Source organism: Alternaria postmessia (assembly GCF_024291825.1).
Source record: "Alternaria postmessia strain BMP 2775 chromosome Unknown scaffold_48, whole genome shotgun sequence".
NCBI lineage: Eukaryota > Fungi > Ascomycota > Dothideomycetes > Pleosporales > Pleosporaceae > Alternaria > Alternaria postmessia.
In genome coordinates this window covers 155,935-171,885 of record NW_026260121.1, presented here as the reverse complement: position 1 = coordinate 171,885, position 15,951 = coordinate 155,935, and the positions used below count along the sequence as shown (strand labels likewise).

Here is a 15,951-nt window from a genome sequence, read left to right as displayed (position 1 = left end):
GGGCTACTGACTCCTTAGCACAACTCCCTTAAAAAGCAACGGCTGCTGCCAAGCTTGCAGGTCGAAGAGCGCACTATCTCGGTGAGTGTTTCTGGGACAAACGCGCCAATGTGCAGGCAATCGAGCGAATGTTGGAACGGACGATGCGGCGCGTGTAGGGTAGGGGTAGTGAGAGTAGGTTCAGTGGACGTGGCACATGGGTGGTTGCGCGGTCAACGAGCCTAAGTTTCGTGGCGGTCAGCAGCAGACTCATTCATGGCGTAGAGGGGTGAATGGCAGGTGAAGGAGGTACTGGGAAGCGCGCGGGGTAGTACGAACCGTCAGAGTCTGGTCAGCGCTCTCTGTAGGCGTACCTCGATGCGTCGACTGCGAGTGTTGAGTCTATGTCACCGACGGCAGGACGTTGCTCCCATGCAGGAACCCGGAGGGATGGACGATGCCGAGCGCGTGCAACCAGAGTCGGAGGCGGAGATGTGACGACGGTCGACCAGACGTGCTCGCTTTCGGATATCGAGTATCTGGGTCGCGGGCAGTGAGGCGGTCATGCAACGCCTGGAATATGGTCAGCAAGCGCTGCGGAACGTGAAAGGGGCCGGGCGGCGCTATGGCGAGTGTTGACGGTGTACAACCTGGGGGGGGGGAGGCGGGCACGAGTGCAAGCGGGTGTGTGGGTGTCGCAGTGCTGTCGTCGGGCATTACTTACCCACTTCACAAACAAGTCACGAACGACGACTATTTCTGGGCGCGGGAGAGGGAACTGGAGACAGCCCTGGAGGTCTAGGAGCGAGTGGAGCTGGGCTTGGCCGGCCGTTGCAGAGCGAGGGCGGTGGGCGGCGCCTTGGTCAGCAAAAGGACACAATTCACGTGTCTCCTGGTCGATGGTGGTGGTGGGCGGGGGGGATGATGGCTGGCCCAAGAGGCACAGGCTCTGCAATGCTGCGAGCAAAGGGCACCAAGGGCTGCGAGAGGATGGCGGCAACGACTTCAGCAGCGCGCACGGCCCCAGGTACGAGGGAGCGACGCTGCTAAAACCCCTACCCCCCAAATTCGGCCCATGGGCGCTATCGACTATCGTGCGCAAACGGGTGTCCACAGCGGGCGTAGTGCACGTCTGGCGGTGAAGGCAGGCTTCTGGCGGTGCTGGTGCTGCATTACCACTTGCCTCGCGCGCTGCGCAGCATCGTAGTGTGCGAGGCTGTCGCGCCCGGCGGCTGTCAAGTGCTACATGCTATGCTTCGTACAGCCGTGGATCGTCTGCCAAGTCTCGTTTCAAATTCAGACCCTCCCTCAATGTGCGTCAGGCCCCACCCCTGTCGGCGCCATGCCTGCAACAACAACTAGACCCTCCCGTGCCTCCAGCTCCCACCAACACCACCCCCATCTGACTGTCTGACATGTCTCTTGTTTCTGGGCCCGGGCGTGCTGCCGGCATGGCCAGCATGCCCGACGAGATGCACCTCTTCGTCGACAAGCACGTCCGCTATATCCAGAGCCTCGACACTGTGCGTAGCCTGTCTCTGCTCTGCCTGGCCGCGCAAGCACCCGGCCATCCAATCCCGCGCTGACCCGCTCCAGCGCAAAGATGAGCTCGAGTACTGGCTCACCGAACATCTGCGTCTCAACGGCCTCTACTGGGGACTGACGGCGCTGCATCTCCTGGGACACCCAGATGCTCTCCCGCGCACCACTATCCTCGACTTTGTCTTCTCATGTATGCATGATAATGGCGGTCTCGGTGCTGCCCCGGGCCATGATGCCCATATGCTGTACACCGTTAGTGGCGTGCAGATACTCGCGACGCTTGACGCTTTCGGTGACCTTGAAGATCGCATCCCCGGTGGTCGGCTCAAAATCGGAAAGTGTAAGTCATCTGTATATCTATGTATCATGATAGTGTACTTATAGTAGCAGTCATCGCCGATTTGCAAGATCGCGAGACTGGCACTTTTGCAGGTGACGAGTGGGGAGAGCAGGACACGCGCTTTCTCTACGGCGCACTCAACGCTCTGTCTCTGATGGGCTTGCTTGAGCTAGTCGACGTCGAAAAGGCTGCTCAATACGTCGACTCGTGCGCCAACTTTGATGGCGGATACGGCACCAGCCCGGGTGCCGAGTCACACTCGGGTCAGGTGTTTACGTGTGTCGGCGCTTTGACCATCGCGGGGAGACTTGACCTTGTCAACCAAGAAAAGTTGGGCGCCTGGTTAAGCGAACGACAACTCAAGAACGGAGGCCTCAACGGCCGCCCGGAGAAGAAGGAGGATGTATGCTACAGCTGGTGGGTCATGAGCAGCATGGCCATGCTAGACAAGCTGCATTGGATAGACGGCCAGAAGTTGACAAACTTCATCCTGCAGTGCCAGGTCGGTGCTATCTTGTCCTCAAATCTATCGCTGTCTAACCATCCCAGGATCCGGAACTTGGTGGCCTCGCAGACCGACCTGGTGACATGGTTGATGTCTTTCATACCGTGTTTGGCATTGCTGGTCTCAGTCTGTTGAAATACCCAGGTCTCGAAGAGGTAGACCCTGTGTAGTATGTGACCATTACTCTCCCAGTTCATCATGCGTACTGACTGCCCACAGCTGCATGCCTCGATCCGTCACTCGTAGATGCTTAGGTAAGTAGATGTTCAAGTGAGATACCACTACTAGTCGAATCACACGTGGGTGGTGAGGTGGGTGCCTGCCTGCATTCACATATGTTCCTAACCAGTATCTCTTTGCATACCCACGTAATATTCATTCATCAGTTTTCATCCTCCCGCTATCTAATACCTCGCGTTTCTGCCATAGGCGTCGAGACACAAAGCGGGAGGAAAGTGAGGGTGGCTTCCTCTTTCGTTAGGGCCGAGCTTTTCCACGTGCTCTGCCTACTAGAACACCACCGACAAATCCATCCTTGCTGAACGCCATTTACTTCAATACTGCACCTTCCCCTCTCCTTCATTACGAGTGCTGGCGTCTGTCTCCTGCTTTCCTTTCATCTACTCCGGAAATGGGCTAGGAGCTACCGCAGTGACCGGCAGCCATCTCTGTACCAGGTCTCTTATGAGCACCTCTCCCACCGCCACTTCACCTCATCAACCCGCTCCTTTCGCAACGCTCTTTGCCTTCACTGCTGTGCTGCTCTTGTGCTTGTTTCACTTACGCTCCTTACCAACGCCGCGTTCACACTGCGGCTCTCACTTTAATCTACTGCAGCCTCTTTAGGCCTCCGGCATGGCCAACATTCCGCTTCACTGCAATATTTGCCCCAAAAAGCCCAGCTTCAGCGATGTTTCACATCTACTCACTCATATTGCCAGCAAAGGTCACTTGTCCAATTACTACAAGGTCAAAGTCCGGTCCACCAACGAGGAAGCATCTCGCCGCCTCGTTGAGACGTACGACCAGTGGTATGCCGAATGGGCTGTCGAGGAGCTGATGTCGGAGCGGATGAATCAAAAGGACAAACGTCGCACTCGTGCGAGGACCACTGGTATGTATCTCACCTACATCCCATAATACTTGAGACTGTTACTGACCGCACACCATGTAGCCCGACCCGTGCCCACGCATCCGCTCAAGATTGAAGCCCCAGTGCCACGCCCCGTACGTCGTGTTGCCGCAAGCAACCTCCTTGATCCGCGTCTATCAGGGCAGCAGCATACCATGATCAAACTGGAGCATTCACCTTCGCCAACGCCCCAGGCTAATGGACCGGTCCTCCGCAACCGCAATACCTTCGCGCCTCATATGCAATATTGGCCTACAGAGTCACGCGCCAGCTCCCGTAGCTACACCAACCAAGATTACGACACGTCTAGTGAATACTCAGACCCGAGCGAGAGGCGGAGACCATACCGGTACACCGCTGCAGCTAAATATGCTATCGAGGACGAGCCTGCCGAGGTCGTGGACCCAATGGCCGTCAGTGAGTCAACCAAACTCAAGGGGGTATACTGGCCTGGGATGGACATCTTCGACTCTGCTACCCCAGAGATGCGTCGTAAAAGGAACCAGAAGAAGGACAGCTCTGTCGTGGAACAACTGGAACTCAACTCTCAAGAAGTTGAGGCTACTGAGCTCATCTTCACCCCATTGGGCACTTTCAAACGCCAACGCAGAATTTCATGCTCTGAGTCTGACGAAGACGATGAGACTGAGATAAAAGCTGAGAGTCCTCAACCAGTGCGCAGACGGCCTGCACTCGCCAATCTTGATGCCAATGCTACTCGCCGCTCTACCAGACAATCCAAGCGACCTGTGTTTCCCTTCCTCAATCGCAATCAATACGACGAGGACCGCGGTCCGTCTGGGTATGACCACAGTCACAATAACTATGCTCCAAAGCGGAAGCGATTCGAAGTCTTTCAAGACAATGATGATGTTCCGTTCTCGCAACCCAGCAGCATGAATTATCTCACGTCTGGATTCACACATCAAGCATCTCCCTCCCCAGCACCTGTGTTCACTTCCTACAAACCCTTCAACGATCCTTTTCAGTACGAGAACAAGGAGAACATCCTACCCCCGTTCCATCAGACAGGTTACAGCAACTTTGACGGGCAACAAAGCAATGGCTATCAGTATCCCACCTACTCCTATGGCATCGGTCCTGATCAGCAGGCCTTCCAGTACACTAGCCATCTCTACAACACCACAAGCGCCTACCACCAACATGATCAGGATGATGATGACCAACGCACGATTACAGCGCCGCCTTCGCCATCTACGAGCTGAGTGCTTATCACTTATGCAGAGCTACCCTTGAACTCCTCAATGCGACACTTACCCCGCGCTGTCATCATGTCGCAACGGATACCCACTTTTCACACTCGTTCCATCTACCGGCTTATGCGTGCGACTTACCTTTATGCGTTACGTTTTGGTGTTCGATTCATACATGGCGTTACATAATTTACACCGCGATGACTATCGGCATACGGTATAATGTAGTATGATTTCCTTTCGAGAGACACGCTACGGGATCGCTGGACAGATACTCAGGCATGTTCTTTTCCATTTCTATGCCTCACTCTACTGTAAACTTTCATAGCAAACATGGGCTTGCTGGTGAGAAGCTGGTGGTCATGTACAGTATCGCTGGTTGTTCGTTTACATAATTAATACAGGAGCTGTGATAGAAGCAAACGTGCTATCTGCTACATCCGTATGAACTGCACAGTATAGACATCCGATCCGCGTTTGTACTATCTCGGTCTCATATACGCACGTAGTCCTTTGCTTTCTGCCCAGCCCGCATGTACGTCCCGCTTCAATGTTACTGTGGCGTAGCAACATCCTCAATGGTTTCATCTACTCGCCTTCTCATAGCCATTCTGGAAATTTTCCCCTCTTTTACTCCCACTTCCCACTACCCCCCATGACTTTGTTCCGTCGCACCTTCTCCAAATGCTCCACACTCTCATACCCATTTATCTTCGCATACAACACTCTCAACAATCCACCTACGACCCACATAATCACCCCGCTTACAACAAACAACCCGATTCGTTGGTTTGTCGTAAGTATCGCAAAGATGGGGTAGGGGTAGAAGCCATTCTGGGAGAAGCAAATTTCCTAGTTGGGAGATATGGTAAGCTGGGTGTTCTATGGGGGAGAGAGGCGGAATTCTTACAATCCAAATCCAATATGTGAAAGCGACAACAGTAGAAAGGGCTAAAGTGATCATAGGCGCAGATTCGTTCATAGGCGTTGTGGGCCATGGTGGGGAGAGGAGGACATAATCGAGCGTTAGGACAACAGCGGGGACAAGATGGAAGCCTAGGTCGTAGATAGCTGGTGGTAGTGGTAGATCCGGAGGCACCAGAAGTTTCCCGTCAATGGCTTTCAAGGTCCAGTATAGTACGCTGATGGTGACTTCAATCGGTGCTGCTACTAAAGCCAGATAGTTCTTGAACCAGAAGAGGTGCTCAGAAAGAGCTACCGCGGGTGGATCTGAATTTAGAGAAGGAGATTTTGAGAGGGCGGTCGATGTGAGATCTGCGATGAGACCGAAGATGAATGTTACTGTGGACAGGGAAAGGCCGATTATGGTCAGAAACTGGAGGTGCCAGCCGAAAGACAAGTTCTAGGGATTCGTTAGACTGTTTGTTTGAGCTGCATGGCTAAGCAATGTACGAGTGAACATAGGATTGGGAAGTTTGCTGTTTCATATGTGAAACACATATTGAATAGCAAAAGTAGCGATTCAAATGCAATTCAGGACGAGTAGCAGTTTGGTACATACGAAGATATTGGGATTATCTACTAGACTTCGTATATGTTAGCTGGTAGTGTATACGAAATTGATAGAAGCAGCACATACAACTTGAAGGAACTATAGAAGCTGATCAGACCAGCGACCTACAATGCAAATCATGTCAACATCTGACCTTGCCTACTCCTGGTCGTACATGTATTGCTTCGTCACTTACGTGCAACGCGCCAGAGAATCCTTTAGATGGTGAGTCGAAACGCTGCAGCGGATGCCGCCGGCTCGTCGTGGGTTTGACTTCTCCGGGCTTTTTCGATGATGCAGCCATGCCGTGTGCTGGAAATTGTAATATGTACAAGAACGAAACGACGCCTGGAAAAGCTGAAATCCAAGGATGCCAAAGAAAGATGATTCGAAGCTTTAGAGATCGCAATTCTTTCGGGTACACAACATGACGTATGGTTTTTCAAATGTTCACCTGCCTGCCAGCCAAGACACGTGGGTCCCACTACGAATGCCGTTTGAGCCTCGGAAGGTTGCCGCATCCGAACATGACTAAATCCACCAGCAACAACATGAGCAACCTGTCTGCCAGACTTCCGTCTCTCGTGGTTTTCCCAATTCAACATGCAGCCCGTTCGTATTGCGTGTACCCATATCATCTGACCTCGAGTCGGTAAGCGACTTGCATCCCGAGAGGCTAAACCTCGGCGAATCTCCGAGCCGCTTCGCACCGCAGGCTACGAATCAGACCTCAATCAGGCAGTCCGCATGGCAAAACCTCGGCACGCTTACGAGTGCCACTACGGTAGATCCTGAGTTGCGCCAATGATGCGCACTTCTGCTTCTCCACACAAGCGTCTTGCGATGTACCGATGGGTACGACAATGGTGTGCCTGCCGGAGACACGGTCAGTGTTGCCGAATGGGAATGGGGAAGAGCGGAAGACCTTGGGGTACATATAGTAACGGGTTGTGCACCTTCGGGTGTGGCATAGAGCGCTGATACCCTTTCGATTACCTATTCTTTTTGTTGAGTACATCTATCACTACGGCAGAATAAACGATAGGGTGTGAGCCATCTCACCACTTCTTTGGATTTTTGAGCGATTATTCTTCTGCCCCGCGTTAACGCAAACATGAGTGCGAAGGTTGAAACTGTCCTCCAGTCCTTGACACTAGAGGAGAAGATATCACTCCTTGCTGGGAAGGACTTTTGGGAGACAGTACCTATACCGGATAAGGGTGTCCCCGCCATTAAGGTAGGACCTGCGATCGTACCATCTACCATACTTTACAGCTACTGACATAGTAAAATAGACGTCTGATGGACCCAACGGTGCCCGAGGTGAAGTATTCACAGGAGGCACACGAGCTGCATGTTTTCCTGCAGCAGTATGTTCAGCCGCGACATGGGATCCTGCAAACGCAAAGCGCATAGGTCATGCTTTGGCAGAGGAGACCAAGACCAAGAGTGCTCGAGTGCTGCAAGTCTGCCGATATCGATACATACACGACGCATGCTGACAAAGCGCCAGTCTTGCACCTACTATGTGCAACCATAGACATCCTCTTGGTGGCCGTAACTTTGAATCTTTCTCAGAAGACCCGTATCTTGCTGGCAAGATGGCCGCTAACGTTGTAAACGGGCTGCAAGAGAAAGGCATCGCGGCCACTATCAAGCACTTCGCAGCTAACGAGCAGGAAACGGACCGCCTAAAGGTCAATGAGATCATCTCTGAGCGTGCGCTGAGAGAGATTTATATGAAGCCTTTTGAGATCACTATCAAGGAGGCCAATCCCCTCGCCGTTATGACAGCGTACAACAAGGTCAACGGAACACACGCAGATTCGAATGAATTCCTTCTCAAGCAGGTCTTGCGCGGCGAATGGGGCTGGGACGGGCTCGTTATGAGTGACTGGGGTGGTGTCAACTCCACGGCTGACTCATTGAACGCTGGACTGGATCTAGAAATGCCTGGACCGACTAGGTGGCGCAGTGCTGATACTGTCCTCGAGGCTGTGAAGAAGGGACAGGTCACCGAAGCCATCATCACTGAAAGAGCGAGGAATGTGCTGAGGCTTATCGAACAAGTCGGTGGTTTCGAGAACCCGGAAATTCCGCCTGAGCAATCTATTGTCGATCCAAAGCACAGTAAACTTATTCGAGATGTGGCAGGACAGGGCATCACCCTCTTGAAAAACGACGGTGTCCTGCCACTCAAGAGAGAAGAGATCAAGGGCAAGACAATTGGTCTGTTTGGTCTAGCAAAGGAGGCTCTTATCCATGGTGGTGGAAGTGCTTCTTTGAATGCCCACTATCGCATCACTCCTGAGGAGGGTCTTAAGACTGCCTACGGCGACGATGTGGAATTCAAGTTCGCAAAAGGTGCAGCTACATATCGTCTCATCCCTCCTCTATCGAAGGGCTGCAAAGACTCCGAGGGGAAAGATGGCTGGACCATGGAACTGTTCAACAAGGGCAACACCAGTAAGCCCATCAAGACAAAGCACGGCAATAAGGAAGCTGCTTTTACACCTCTGCTCGAGCAAAGCGCCAAAGACAGCGAGGTTAGATTCACCACTACCTTTACGCCCCGTGAGTCTGGCTCGCATTATTTGGGTTGCTCAGGTATCGGTCCCACAGTCGTACACGTTAACGACAAAGTCGTATATGAACAGAAGCACAACTCTCCGGACCCGATGGGCTTCCTCTTCGGCGGAAACCCTGAGAAAGAGTTTCGCGTGCCGTTCACCAAGGGCGAGTCATACAAGATCCAGGTTCATTCGAAGCCACCCGCTGGCGAGTCAGATGAAGGCATCCTCTCGGGTCTTCCAGGTTTCAGACTGGGATTCATGTATGAGGAAGAGCACGACCTAGACATGGCCGCAGAAGCGAAGGACCTCGCAAAAGAATGTGACATCGCCATCGTCTTCACAGGACACACACCTGTATGGGAAACCGAAGGCCAAGATCAAGTTAGCTTCAACCTACCACGCGAAGGCTCACAAGACAAGCTCGTAGAAACAGTCGCGTCAGTCAACTCGAAGACCATTGTCGTAAATTCAACGGGTGTGGCCGTTGCCCTACCCTGGTTAAACAAGGTTTCTGCTTTGATACAAGCATGGTTCCCTGGCCAAGAAGCCGGTAATGCCATCGCAGATATCATCTCTGGCACCGTGAATCCCTCTGGTCACCTTCCAATCTCTTGGCCCAAACGCATTGAAGACGCGCCGGCACACGGCAACTTCCCTGGCACTCGGGACGACAAGGGACAGCTCACTGTCAAGTACGAAGAGGGTGTTTTTGTAGGCTACAGGCACTACGACCGCATCGCCGCAGACAAAATCCACTTTCCTTTTGGATTCGGCCTGTCTTACACGACCTTTGTTCTCACTGATGCACGTGTGCCTCAATCGACGCCCGAACAATTTGCGCCTAACGTCGAGGTCACGAACATAGGGGATGTCGCTGGAGCTACGGTTATCCAAGTATATGTCGGCAGAAAAGATCAATCGGCTGAGCATCCTGTCAAAACATTGGCAGCTTTTAAGAAGGTTTACTTGGAACCTCGCACGCAAGCGATTGTGCAGCTTGAGTGTGCGAACAAGGATTTCGCTTACTTCGATGAGGCGAAGGGGAAGTGGACTGTTGATCAAGGACAGTATGAATTCTCATTTGGTCAGAGTGCGGGGCATATCGAGCAGGTCGTCGTTGTTGACGTGGAGGGATCGAGGGGGCTGAAGTTGTAGGAGAAGTATTTAGGATGAGAACACGAAATGATTGATGATTCCAGATTGAACATGAGCCGTCTTTCTCCCTATCTCACTAGTTCTGTGGTCCTCAAGACTGCTCGTATGTGGACTTGACACGGTACTATAAAGCGTATGCATTGGCTGCGTAACATGCCAAATATGTGTGGCGTCATTGTGTACTCGAATGGACGTTCATGTAGTTCTTCCGCCATGTTCCAATACTACTTGCCCCTTCTTTTCTCTGGAGCCACATTTAATCCCTGCGTAGGTTTTCCTCTAGTTCTGCCTTTTTCTTCTATGATTCCCCCATCCTTTTCCCATCTCCTTAAGACTCTTCTTCCACCGGCACGTACCCCTCAGCTAACCAACTCCATATATTGAGTCCGATCTTAACGCCCTTCGTAACGGGTAACCCCGCATGCCAGCTCTCCGCATACCCACTCCCATCTCCCCGCATATTCTCCCAGAACACCGCATTCCCAGCAATCGGCTTGAAGATGACCCCCTTGCTTAGGTCTTCCTTGGGCCGTCCGTCCTCCACAGTATTCGCCGAGAGATCTGCATCTGTCGAAGAAGCGCCGTCACCACACTCAATAAATTGGCACCAACTTCCATCTTTAGGCCTCTCTAAACGCGGGAAGTGTGTTCCACCACCCGTGCAATTCGCTTCCAAATACACCATAAAAGAACTGACGCGTCCACTCTTCTTAGTCGCGGTACTCCAGTCGTAGTGGTATGTGTAATGGCCTCCAACGCCATATCTCTGGCTCCATAGTTTCTCAATGAAAGTGTAGGGTCGCCAGCCTTGAAAAACGCGAGCGCGCTCTTCAATACACTTCACTGTTTGGCTGCGGGGTAGGGGAGCCTTTTCCGAGTTGCGGATTGACGGATTGAGGGACTCAGTGCCGGAGGTCCATACGGTTGAGGGTGTGAAATGCGGGTTACTGTAGTGGGCTTTGTTAGTCTCAGGGAAAGACAAAGACGCAAGAGGAAACACGCTATGTTGTTTGTACTTGGCCAAGACAGGACATGCTACTCCATGAACTCAGGAAGATTCCTGTGAGCGATATAGTTCTGTCCATATGCAAAGACTAGAACAAGGTACCAAAGTTACGTACCTCAATGCCACAACTTCTTTTGCTTCCTCTTCGCCAATGAACCCCTCAATGTACACCACCAATGGCTCCCTGCTCAAGACATAAACTCCTTTGTATGCATGCGCCGCGCAACTCAAGTTCTTCTCTGGAATAACCAGATTCTCCAACTTGGATATTGTATCAACACCTTTTTTCGCACCAAGGCTACTGCCTGACAACGCTGAATCGGCATTTGTACGTGAGACAAGCAATGTCGACAAAGGCGCGCCCGCAAGTATATATGCTAGTGCGGCGAGGAAAGCATATTGAACGAATGATGTTATCGATAGTGAGGACGAATACGAGGACGAGGACGACGATGACGATGCGGAGGAGGAACGCTGCATCGCAAAAACTGCACAAATGACACGCCGCAAGCAAGCAAGAACAATAACGACAGTAACCCTAACCCGAACCCGAGCAGATCCGAACCGCAGAGGACAAAAGCACTGGAACCGAGAAAGCGCGTTAAAGAGTGCTGTGGAAAATACACATCCAACACTCCCCCTTCAAAAGAAATCCGAACTAGACAAAACTAGGAAACAGAGATCCCCACCCGGGTGGCTATGTTATCACCGATATTAAGGGTCCTCGTCCACATCCCGCACCACCCCACGTGTCATGCTGTTGTACCTGTATTCAGTGCGTCAGATTAAATCGAGGTTGAGTGTTCGCCCCATGGTATGTGCATTTTTGCCCGAGTGTGTCTGGCCTCCAGACAGTGTTTGGGTGAGTACTGTTGTGGCTGGATGCGCTGGATGCACCCTTTTCCGACTTTTACCCCTGGCTTATATAAACACGGGCTGATGCGCTAGATGCAAAGACAGGGAACAAGGGCCATGTGTCATGACCACATGTGATCCGGTCGGTTCTGCATGTAATCTGCGTCCAGGGGTTGCGCGCGTGGATTGTGTTATGCTGGATCCTGGTCTAGGATGTGAGGGTTAGGAGATCTAGAATGGAGGGGCTGAATGCTTCTCCCGAGACTTTGGGCGCTGTACTTTCCACATGTACTTTGCTACTTCATCCGCAGTTCGTAGACTTGCTTGTTTAATGATTATCATCTTCCTTGCACTTTCACTTCCTGGGTCAGAAGCAAGAACACAGCGATCAAGCTTATCGAGTTACCAACAGGTAGCATCAAAGCGAATTTCTGGGATTGCACCTCTATAAACGCCACCCTAATGGTTCAGAAAAGGTATCAAAACAAGAATACAGAAGGCAGGGTAAACGAAGCTCAGAACAATGAGACTCTGGCGTAATGTCATCAATCTCTCTTGAAATAAAGACAAACAGTTGGTATCCCAAATCTACGCACACCTAAGGAAGAACACTCGCTCGCATGCTGACCCAAGCTGAACAAAGTCGTCTCCTGGGCTCCGGGATGATGTCTTCCCTTTCAAATTAGTCCAGAATGCAAAGATTCTGGCTGTTCAAAATATGCCGTAACATATATAGTCCATACACTGGGTATGGTTCGCGCAAAAGTGGTATCCTCTGGCCTCTCTAACTCGACGTAAAGGGTCTCCCTGCTTATTCGGCATGGACCCGCAATGCTTCCGCTGCCCCCTCCTGTTGTGTCACCTTATCTGATTGGAGCAAACCGTGGCAAGTACTCTGTACAAGTCGATTGCTGTATCACTGTTTCACACCGTTTTCCCGTTCGTGCTGCTCAGCAACTTCACGTGCGTAGAACTCGACCAGCATTGTTCCATACGCCTCCATCTCTTCCAAAGGTACAGCGAGGCGAAAGTCGTTCAATAACAGGAATTGCAGCTCTAAGTGGTTCAACTCAACTAACGGTAGACCGCCGACCTTGATGTTATTAGCAAACGTTTACATATTTTGTGTCGGCGAGTACAAACCTTGGCATATCTCGAGTTTGTATAAAAGACGTCAGAGAAGAACTTGCTGGCGCACGTAACACCGGCTATGACGAGACGATGTATGTTGAAACTGTCGACAACGAAAAAGTGTGAGAGGTTCAGTGCGTCCACGTCGAGATCTTGCTGAGGCGGTGAAGGCGGCTGAGGGCCCTCGCGTGGTGTTTGCGAGGGCTTGCCTAGGGAGCCTGACGGAGGAGGCGTGGCCGCCTGAGCGGAAGCTGATGCAGGTCGTGTGCTATCTGCCGGAGTCGAAGCCGCTGACATTGCAGACTTTGATTGTTCCACAGACTGTTGATTAGCCTTGCGAAGACCAGACATAGGGCCAGCATTTACCCTCTCTGTCATCCTGTCGAAGTAGACGAGTAAACTCAGGAAGACCTCATAGGTGGTTGGGCAGTATTTGTGAATTCTACTCAGATAGCTGAGGATAGAGATGCTGGGGACGTTCTTTCCATGAAAAGCCAAGACGCTGGTTGTCTGTTGGCTCAACCCTGAGGTGCCCTCTGATGGCGGGATTTGGCGGTGCAGATGGTCGTGCTGCCGATCGTTGGTAGTCGTGATCTTGGTCAGCAAACCAGCCACCATTTCGATTATATCTGACACGGGCATCTCGCTGATCTCGTATTGAGGCCCGACGTCTGCAGGGTCTCGTCGCTGCCGCCGTGCAAGCGAGCGCGACTGGGAAAAGGGACTGGACTCATCGATGGCGAAGCTCTGGATATGCGACAGACTCTTTACTTTTATCTTGGTAGGAGAGGCTTCGGGCGATCGCAAGGACTGTGCTGGACCTGACGAGGGAACGGTTCGGGTGTTTGTGAAGGCGGGGTCTACGCCCGACGGGGTCGGCTGTTGTGAGTGGGGACGAAAGTGCGGACTGGGTGGCGTCGGTGCTGCTTGTTCGGCAGCGGGTGCGGTGGTGTTGGGCTCGGAGCTGTTTTGCTGCTGCGATCGCTGGCCTGGTGTTGAGCTCGACTGCGGGGCTGCCGAATCGGCCATGGGAACATCAGCAGACGGAGCTACCACACGCGGCGCATTGGTGCTCGAAGACGGCGATGGCCGTACGGGAGTGTGACGCCCGGCAGGAGACTCTTGTGACTGATGCGTGCTGCCGCCGCCAAACATGTTGGTGTGAAAGTGGTTCCCACCGAAGTCGCTCACCAAAAGCGAAGTCATTCCGCGAAACCAGGCTGCGCAGGGACGTCGAGTGCAGCGGGTCTTGACGTGGGGGAAGGCGCGGCACAGCGAATGCTTGCGGTGCACCAGGGAGTGTGCTTGCGAGGCAGAGTGGATCGGTGAGAGATGTCGGTCGTGTTGTTGAGCCTTATCGGAAAGAGCCCGAAGTTGGACGCAGCTTAAAGGGGCGCAGGTATCGCGTGCAAGCCTGCTGCTCTCTGCCGTAACCAAAGTAAATTGGACGGCACGCGTCGAGTCAAGGTAAAGGTGAGGATGCGCGCAGGATGGGCTTCCAGCGTGAAGAGTGATGAGGTGTTGTTCGACAAAGGCGTGGGGAACCCGAACGTCACAGACCAACGACTGGCGAGGTCCCAAGAGACCCTGGCCGCAATTCACCTGCACCGTCCAAAACGCATGTGACGACACTGTGCATCTACTCTCTCTCGTTTCGGCACTGCACGCATACCGCCACAATTTGCAAAACACTCGAGACGGTCCTCTGCAATTCGGACCGTCCCGCCACGTGAGAGAATGGATGGAACAGGGCCGCGCCAAAAAAAACACCGGCGACGAATGCCCTGATGCTGCCTGTTGATTGGCCAGTGGTTGCGCCTCCATCCCACGCCTACTGCCCGAGTTCCGGTGCATCATGGTAACCATGGATTCCTTTTGTCTCATTTCGCTCATTCAGGTATCATCATCATGTCGTGCTATATCATACATGGTGTGCCTATGTACCCACCACCGTCATGACGACCACTTCTACTGCTTGCCTGGCCCATCGTAGTTCTGGTCTGGCAGGTATAGATGCCTCTGCGCGCCCTTGCCTGTGAGCACCACCATGCGAATCACACCGCCCGAGCTGCCGTCCCACTTGATGGCTTCTGAGAGCGCGCCCTTGACAAACTTGATGCCTTCCTCCTCGCTCATGTTCTCCCTCCAGTTTGCGTCGCAGTATCCATAGATGTACGTTGAGCCTGAGCCGCCAATTGCGTATGACTGCTTGTGCAGGGAGCCTCCGAGGGGAATCGAGTATACCTGTCCGCCGTGGCGGTGGTCCCATCCGGCAATAATGAGTCCAGCTCTGCAGTTACGTCAGTGACGGGTAGTCGCACGGCCGTGCCTTACTCACGAGAGTTGGTCCTTGTTGGAGTAGCAGAGCTCTTGGAAGATGGCTGCTGCAGTCTGTGTGGTCGGTGGCTCGTCGTTGGTGGTACCGTACATGCCCAGGTGATATTGCACGATATCCGCGACAGCCTGTGTATCTGCAGCTGATCCCGATCTGCAACACCAGATGGTGTCGTGCACTTGTGTGAGCTTGTCGGTGACACGATTTGCGATGTATGCTCCGGTCGTCGTCCTACTGTCGGCAGCTAATATGACGCCGTCTTTGAAGTTGATGGCCATGATGGATGTTCCAAGGCTAGGTTGCTTGTTAGCACTCTGGCAGCGCTCTTGGCCCACGAACAACTCACTTGACCTCGCCCTTCTTGAGGTGGTTCATGTCGACATGGATGCCATCTACGCAGTGTGAGTTCCCGCAGTTCACTTGTTTGTAGCGGCAACTGTACCTTCTCCCAACATGCCTGTGGACATCATTGTTGCAGTATGAGCTGGTCTACTATAGAGAGGGGTGGTTCGACAAGTCCGAATGTCCGAGAAGCGTGTGGTGGAGGCAAGAGAAGCTGTGGGGTGAGTGAGTAGCTGCTACAGGTGGTGGTGTAGGCAGCTCGACGGTACGCGGCTGGTTTTCCTTGGCGTTTCGCTATTGGTCTCAACCGCTAGCTGTAACATGCGACA

General features: G+C 52.7%; 6 protein-coding genes across 6 annotated transcripts; 3 read left to right on the top strand and 3 right to left on the bottom strand.

The window, feature by feature from the left end:
• Positions 1–1,394: 1,394 nt before the first annotated feature.
• Positions 1,395–2,612, top strand: J4E82_007314 (uncharacterized protein; the record flags this gene model as incomplete). The annotated part of the gene is made up of 5 exons (XM_051733560.1): positions 1,395–1,502; positions 1,576–1,861; positions 1,912–2,363; positions 2,411–2,530; positions 2,586–2,612. 5 exons carry the CDS (start codon positions 1,395–1,397, stop codon positions 2,610–2,612), a joined length of 993 nt encoding a protein of 330 aa, XP_051586743.1.
• Positions 2,613–3,221: 609 nt separating this feature from the next.
• Positions 3,222–4,724, top strand: J4E82_007313 (uncharacterized protein; the record flags this gene model as incomplete). The annotated part of the gene is made up of 2 exons (XM_051733559.1): positions 3,222–3,480; positions 3,541–4,724. 2 exons carry the CDS (start codon positions 3,222–3,224, stop codon positions 4,722–4,724), a joined length of 1,443 nt encoding a protein of 480 aa, XP_051586742.1.
• Positions 4,725–5,564: 840 nt separating this feature from the next.
• J4E82_007312 (uncharacterized protein) lies at positions 5,565–6,529 on the bottom strand (the record flags this gene model as incomplete). The annotated part of the gene is made up of 5 exons (XM_051733558.1): positions 5,565–5,594; positions 5,623–6,075; positions 6,235–6,259; positions 6,313–6,350; positions 6,422–6,529. 5 exons carry the CDS (start codon positions 6,527–6,529, stop codon positions 5,565–5,567), a joined length of 654 nt encoding a protein of 217 aa, XP_051586741.1.
• An 810-nt stretch (positions 6,530–7,339) lies between these two features.
• Positions 7,340–9,953, top strand: J4E82_007311 (uncharacterized protein; the record flags this gene model as incomplete). The annotated part of the gene is made up of 3 exons (XM_051733557.1): positions 7,340–7,462; positions 7,521–7,687; positions 7,739–9,953. The coding sequence occupies 3 exons, from the start codon at positions 7,340–7,342 to the stop codon at positions 9,951–9,953; spliced, it is 2,505 nt and encodes an 834-aa protein (XP_051586740.1).
• A 2,777-nt stretch (positions 9,954–12,730) lies between these two features.
• J4E82_007310 (uncharacterized protein) lies at positions 12,731–14,100 on the bottom strand (the record flags this gene model as incomplete). Its single annotated transcript, XM_051733556.1, has 2 exons — positions 12,731–12,907; positions 12,958–14,100. The coding sequence occupies 2 exons, from the start codon at positions 14,098–14,100 to the stop codon at positions 12,731–12,733; spliced, it is 1,320 nt and encodes a 439-aa protein (XP_051586739.1).
• An 813-nt stretch (positions 14,101–14,913) lies between these two features.
• Positions 14,914–15,750, bottom strand: PRE3 (Proteasome subunit beta type-1; the record flags this gene model as incomplete). The annotated part of the gene is made up of 4 exons (XM_051733555.1): positions 14,914–15,235; positions 15,284–15,574; positions 15,627–15,672; positions 15,723–15,750. 4 exons carry the CDS (start codon positions 15,748–15,750, stop codon positions 14,914–14,916), a joined length of 687 nt encoding a protein of 228 aa, XP_051586738.1.
• Between the last annotated feature and the right edge of the window lie 201 nt (positions 15,751–15,951).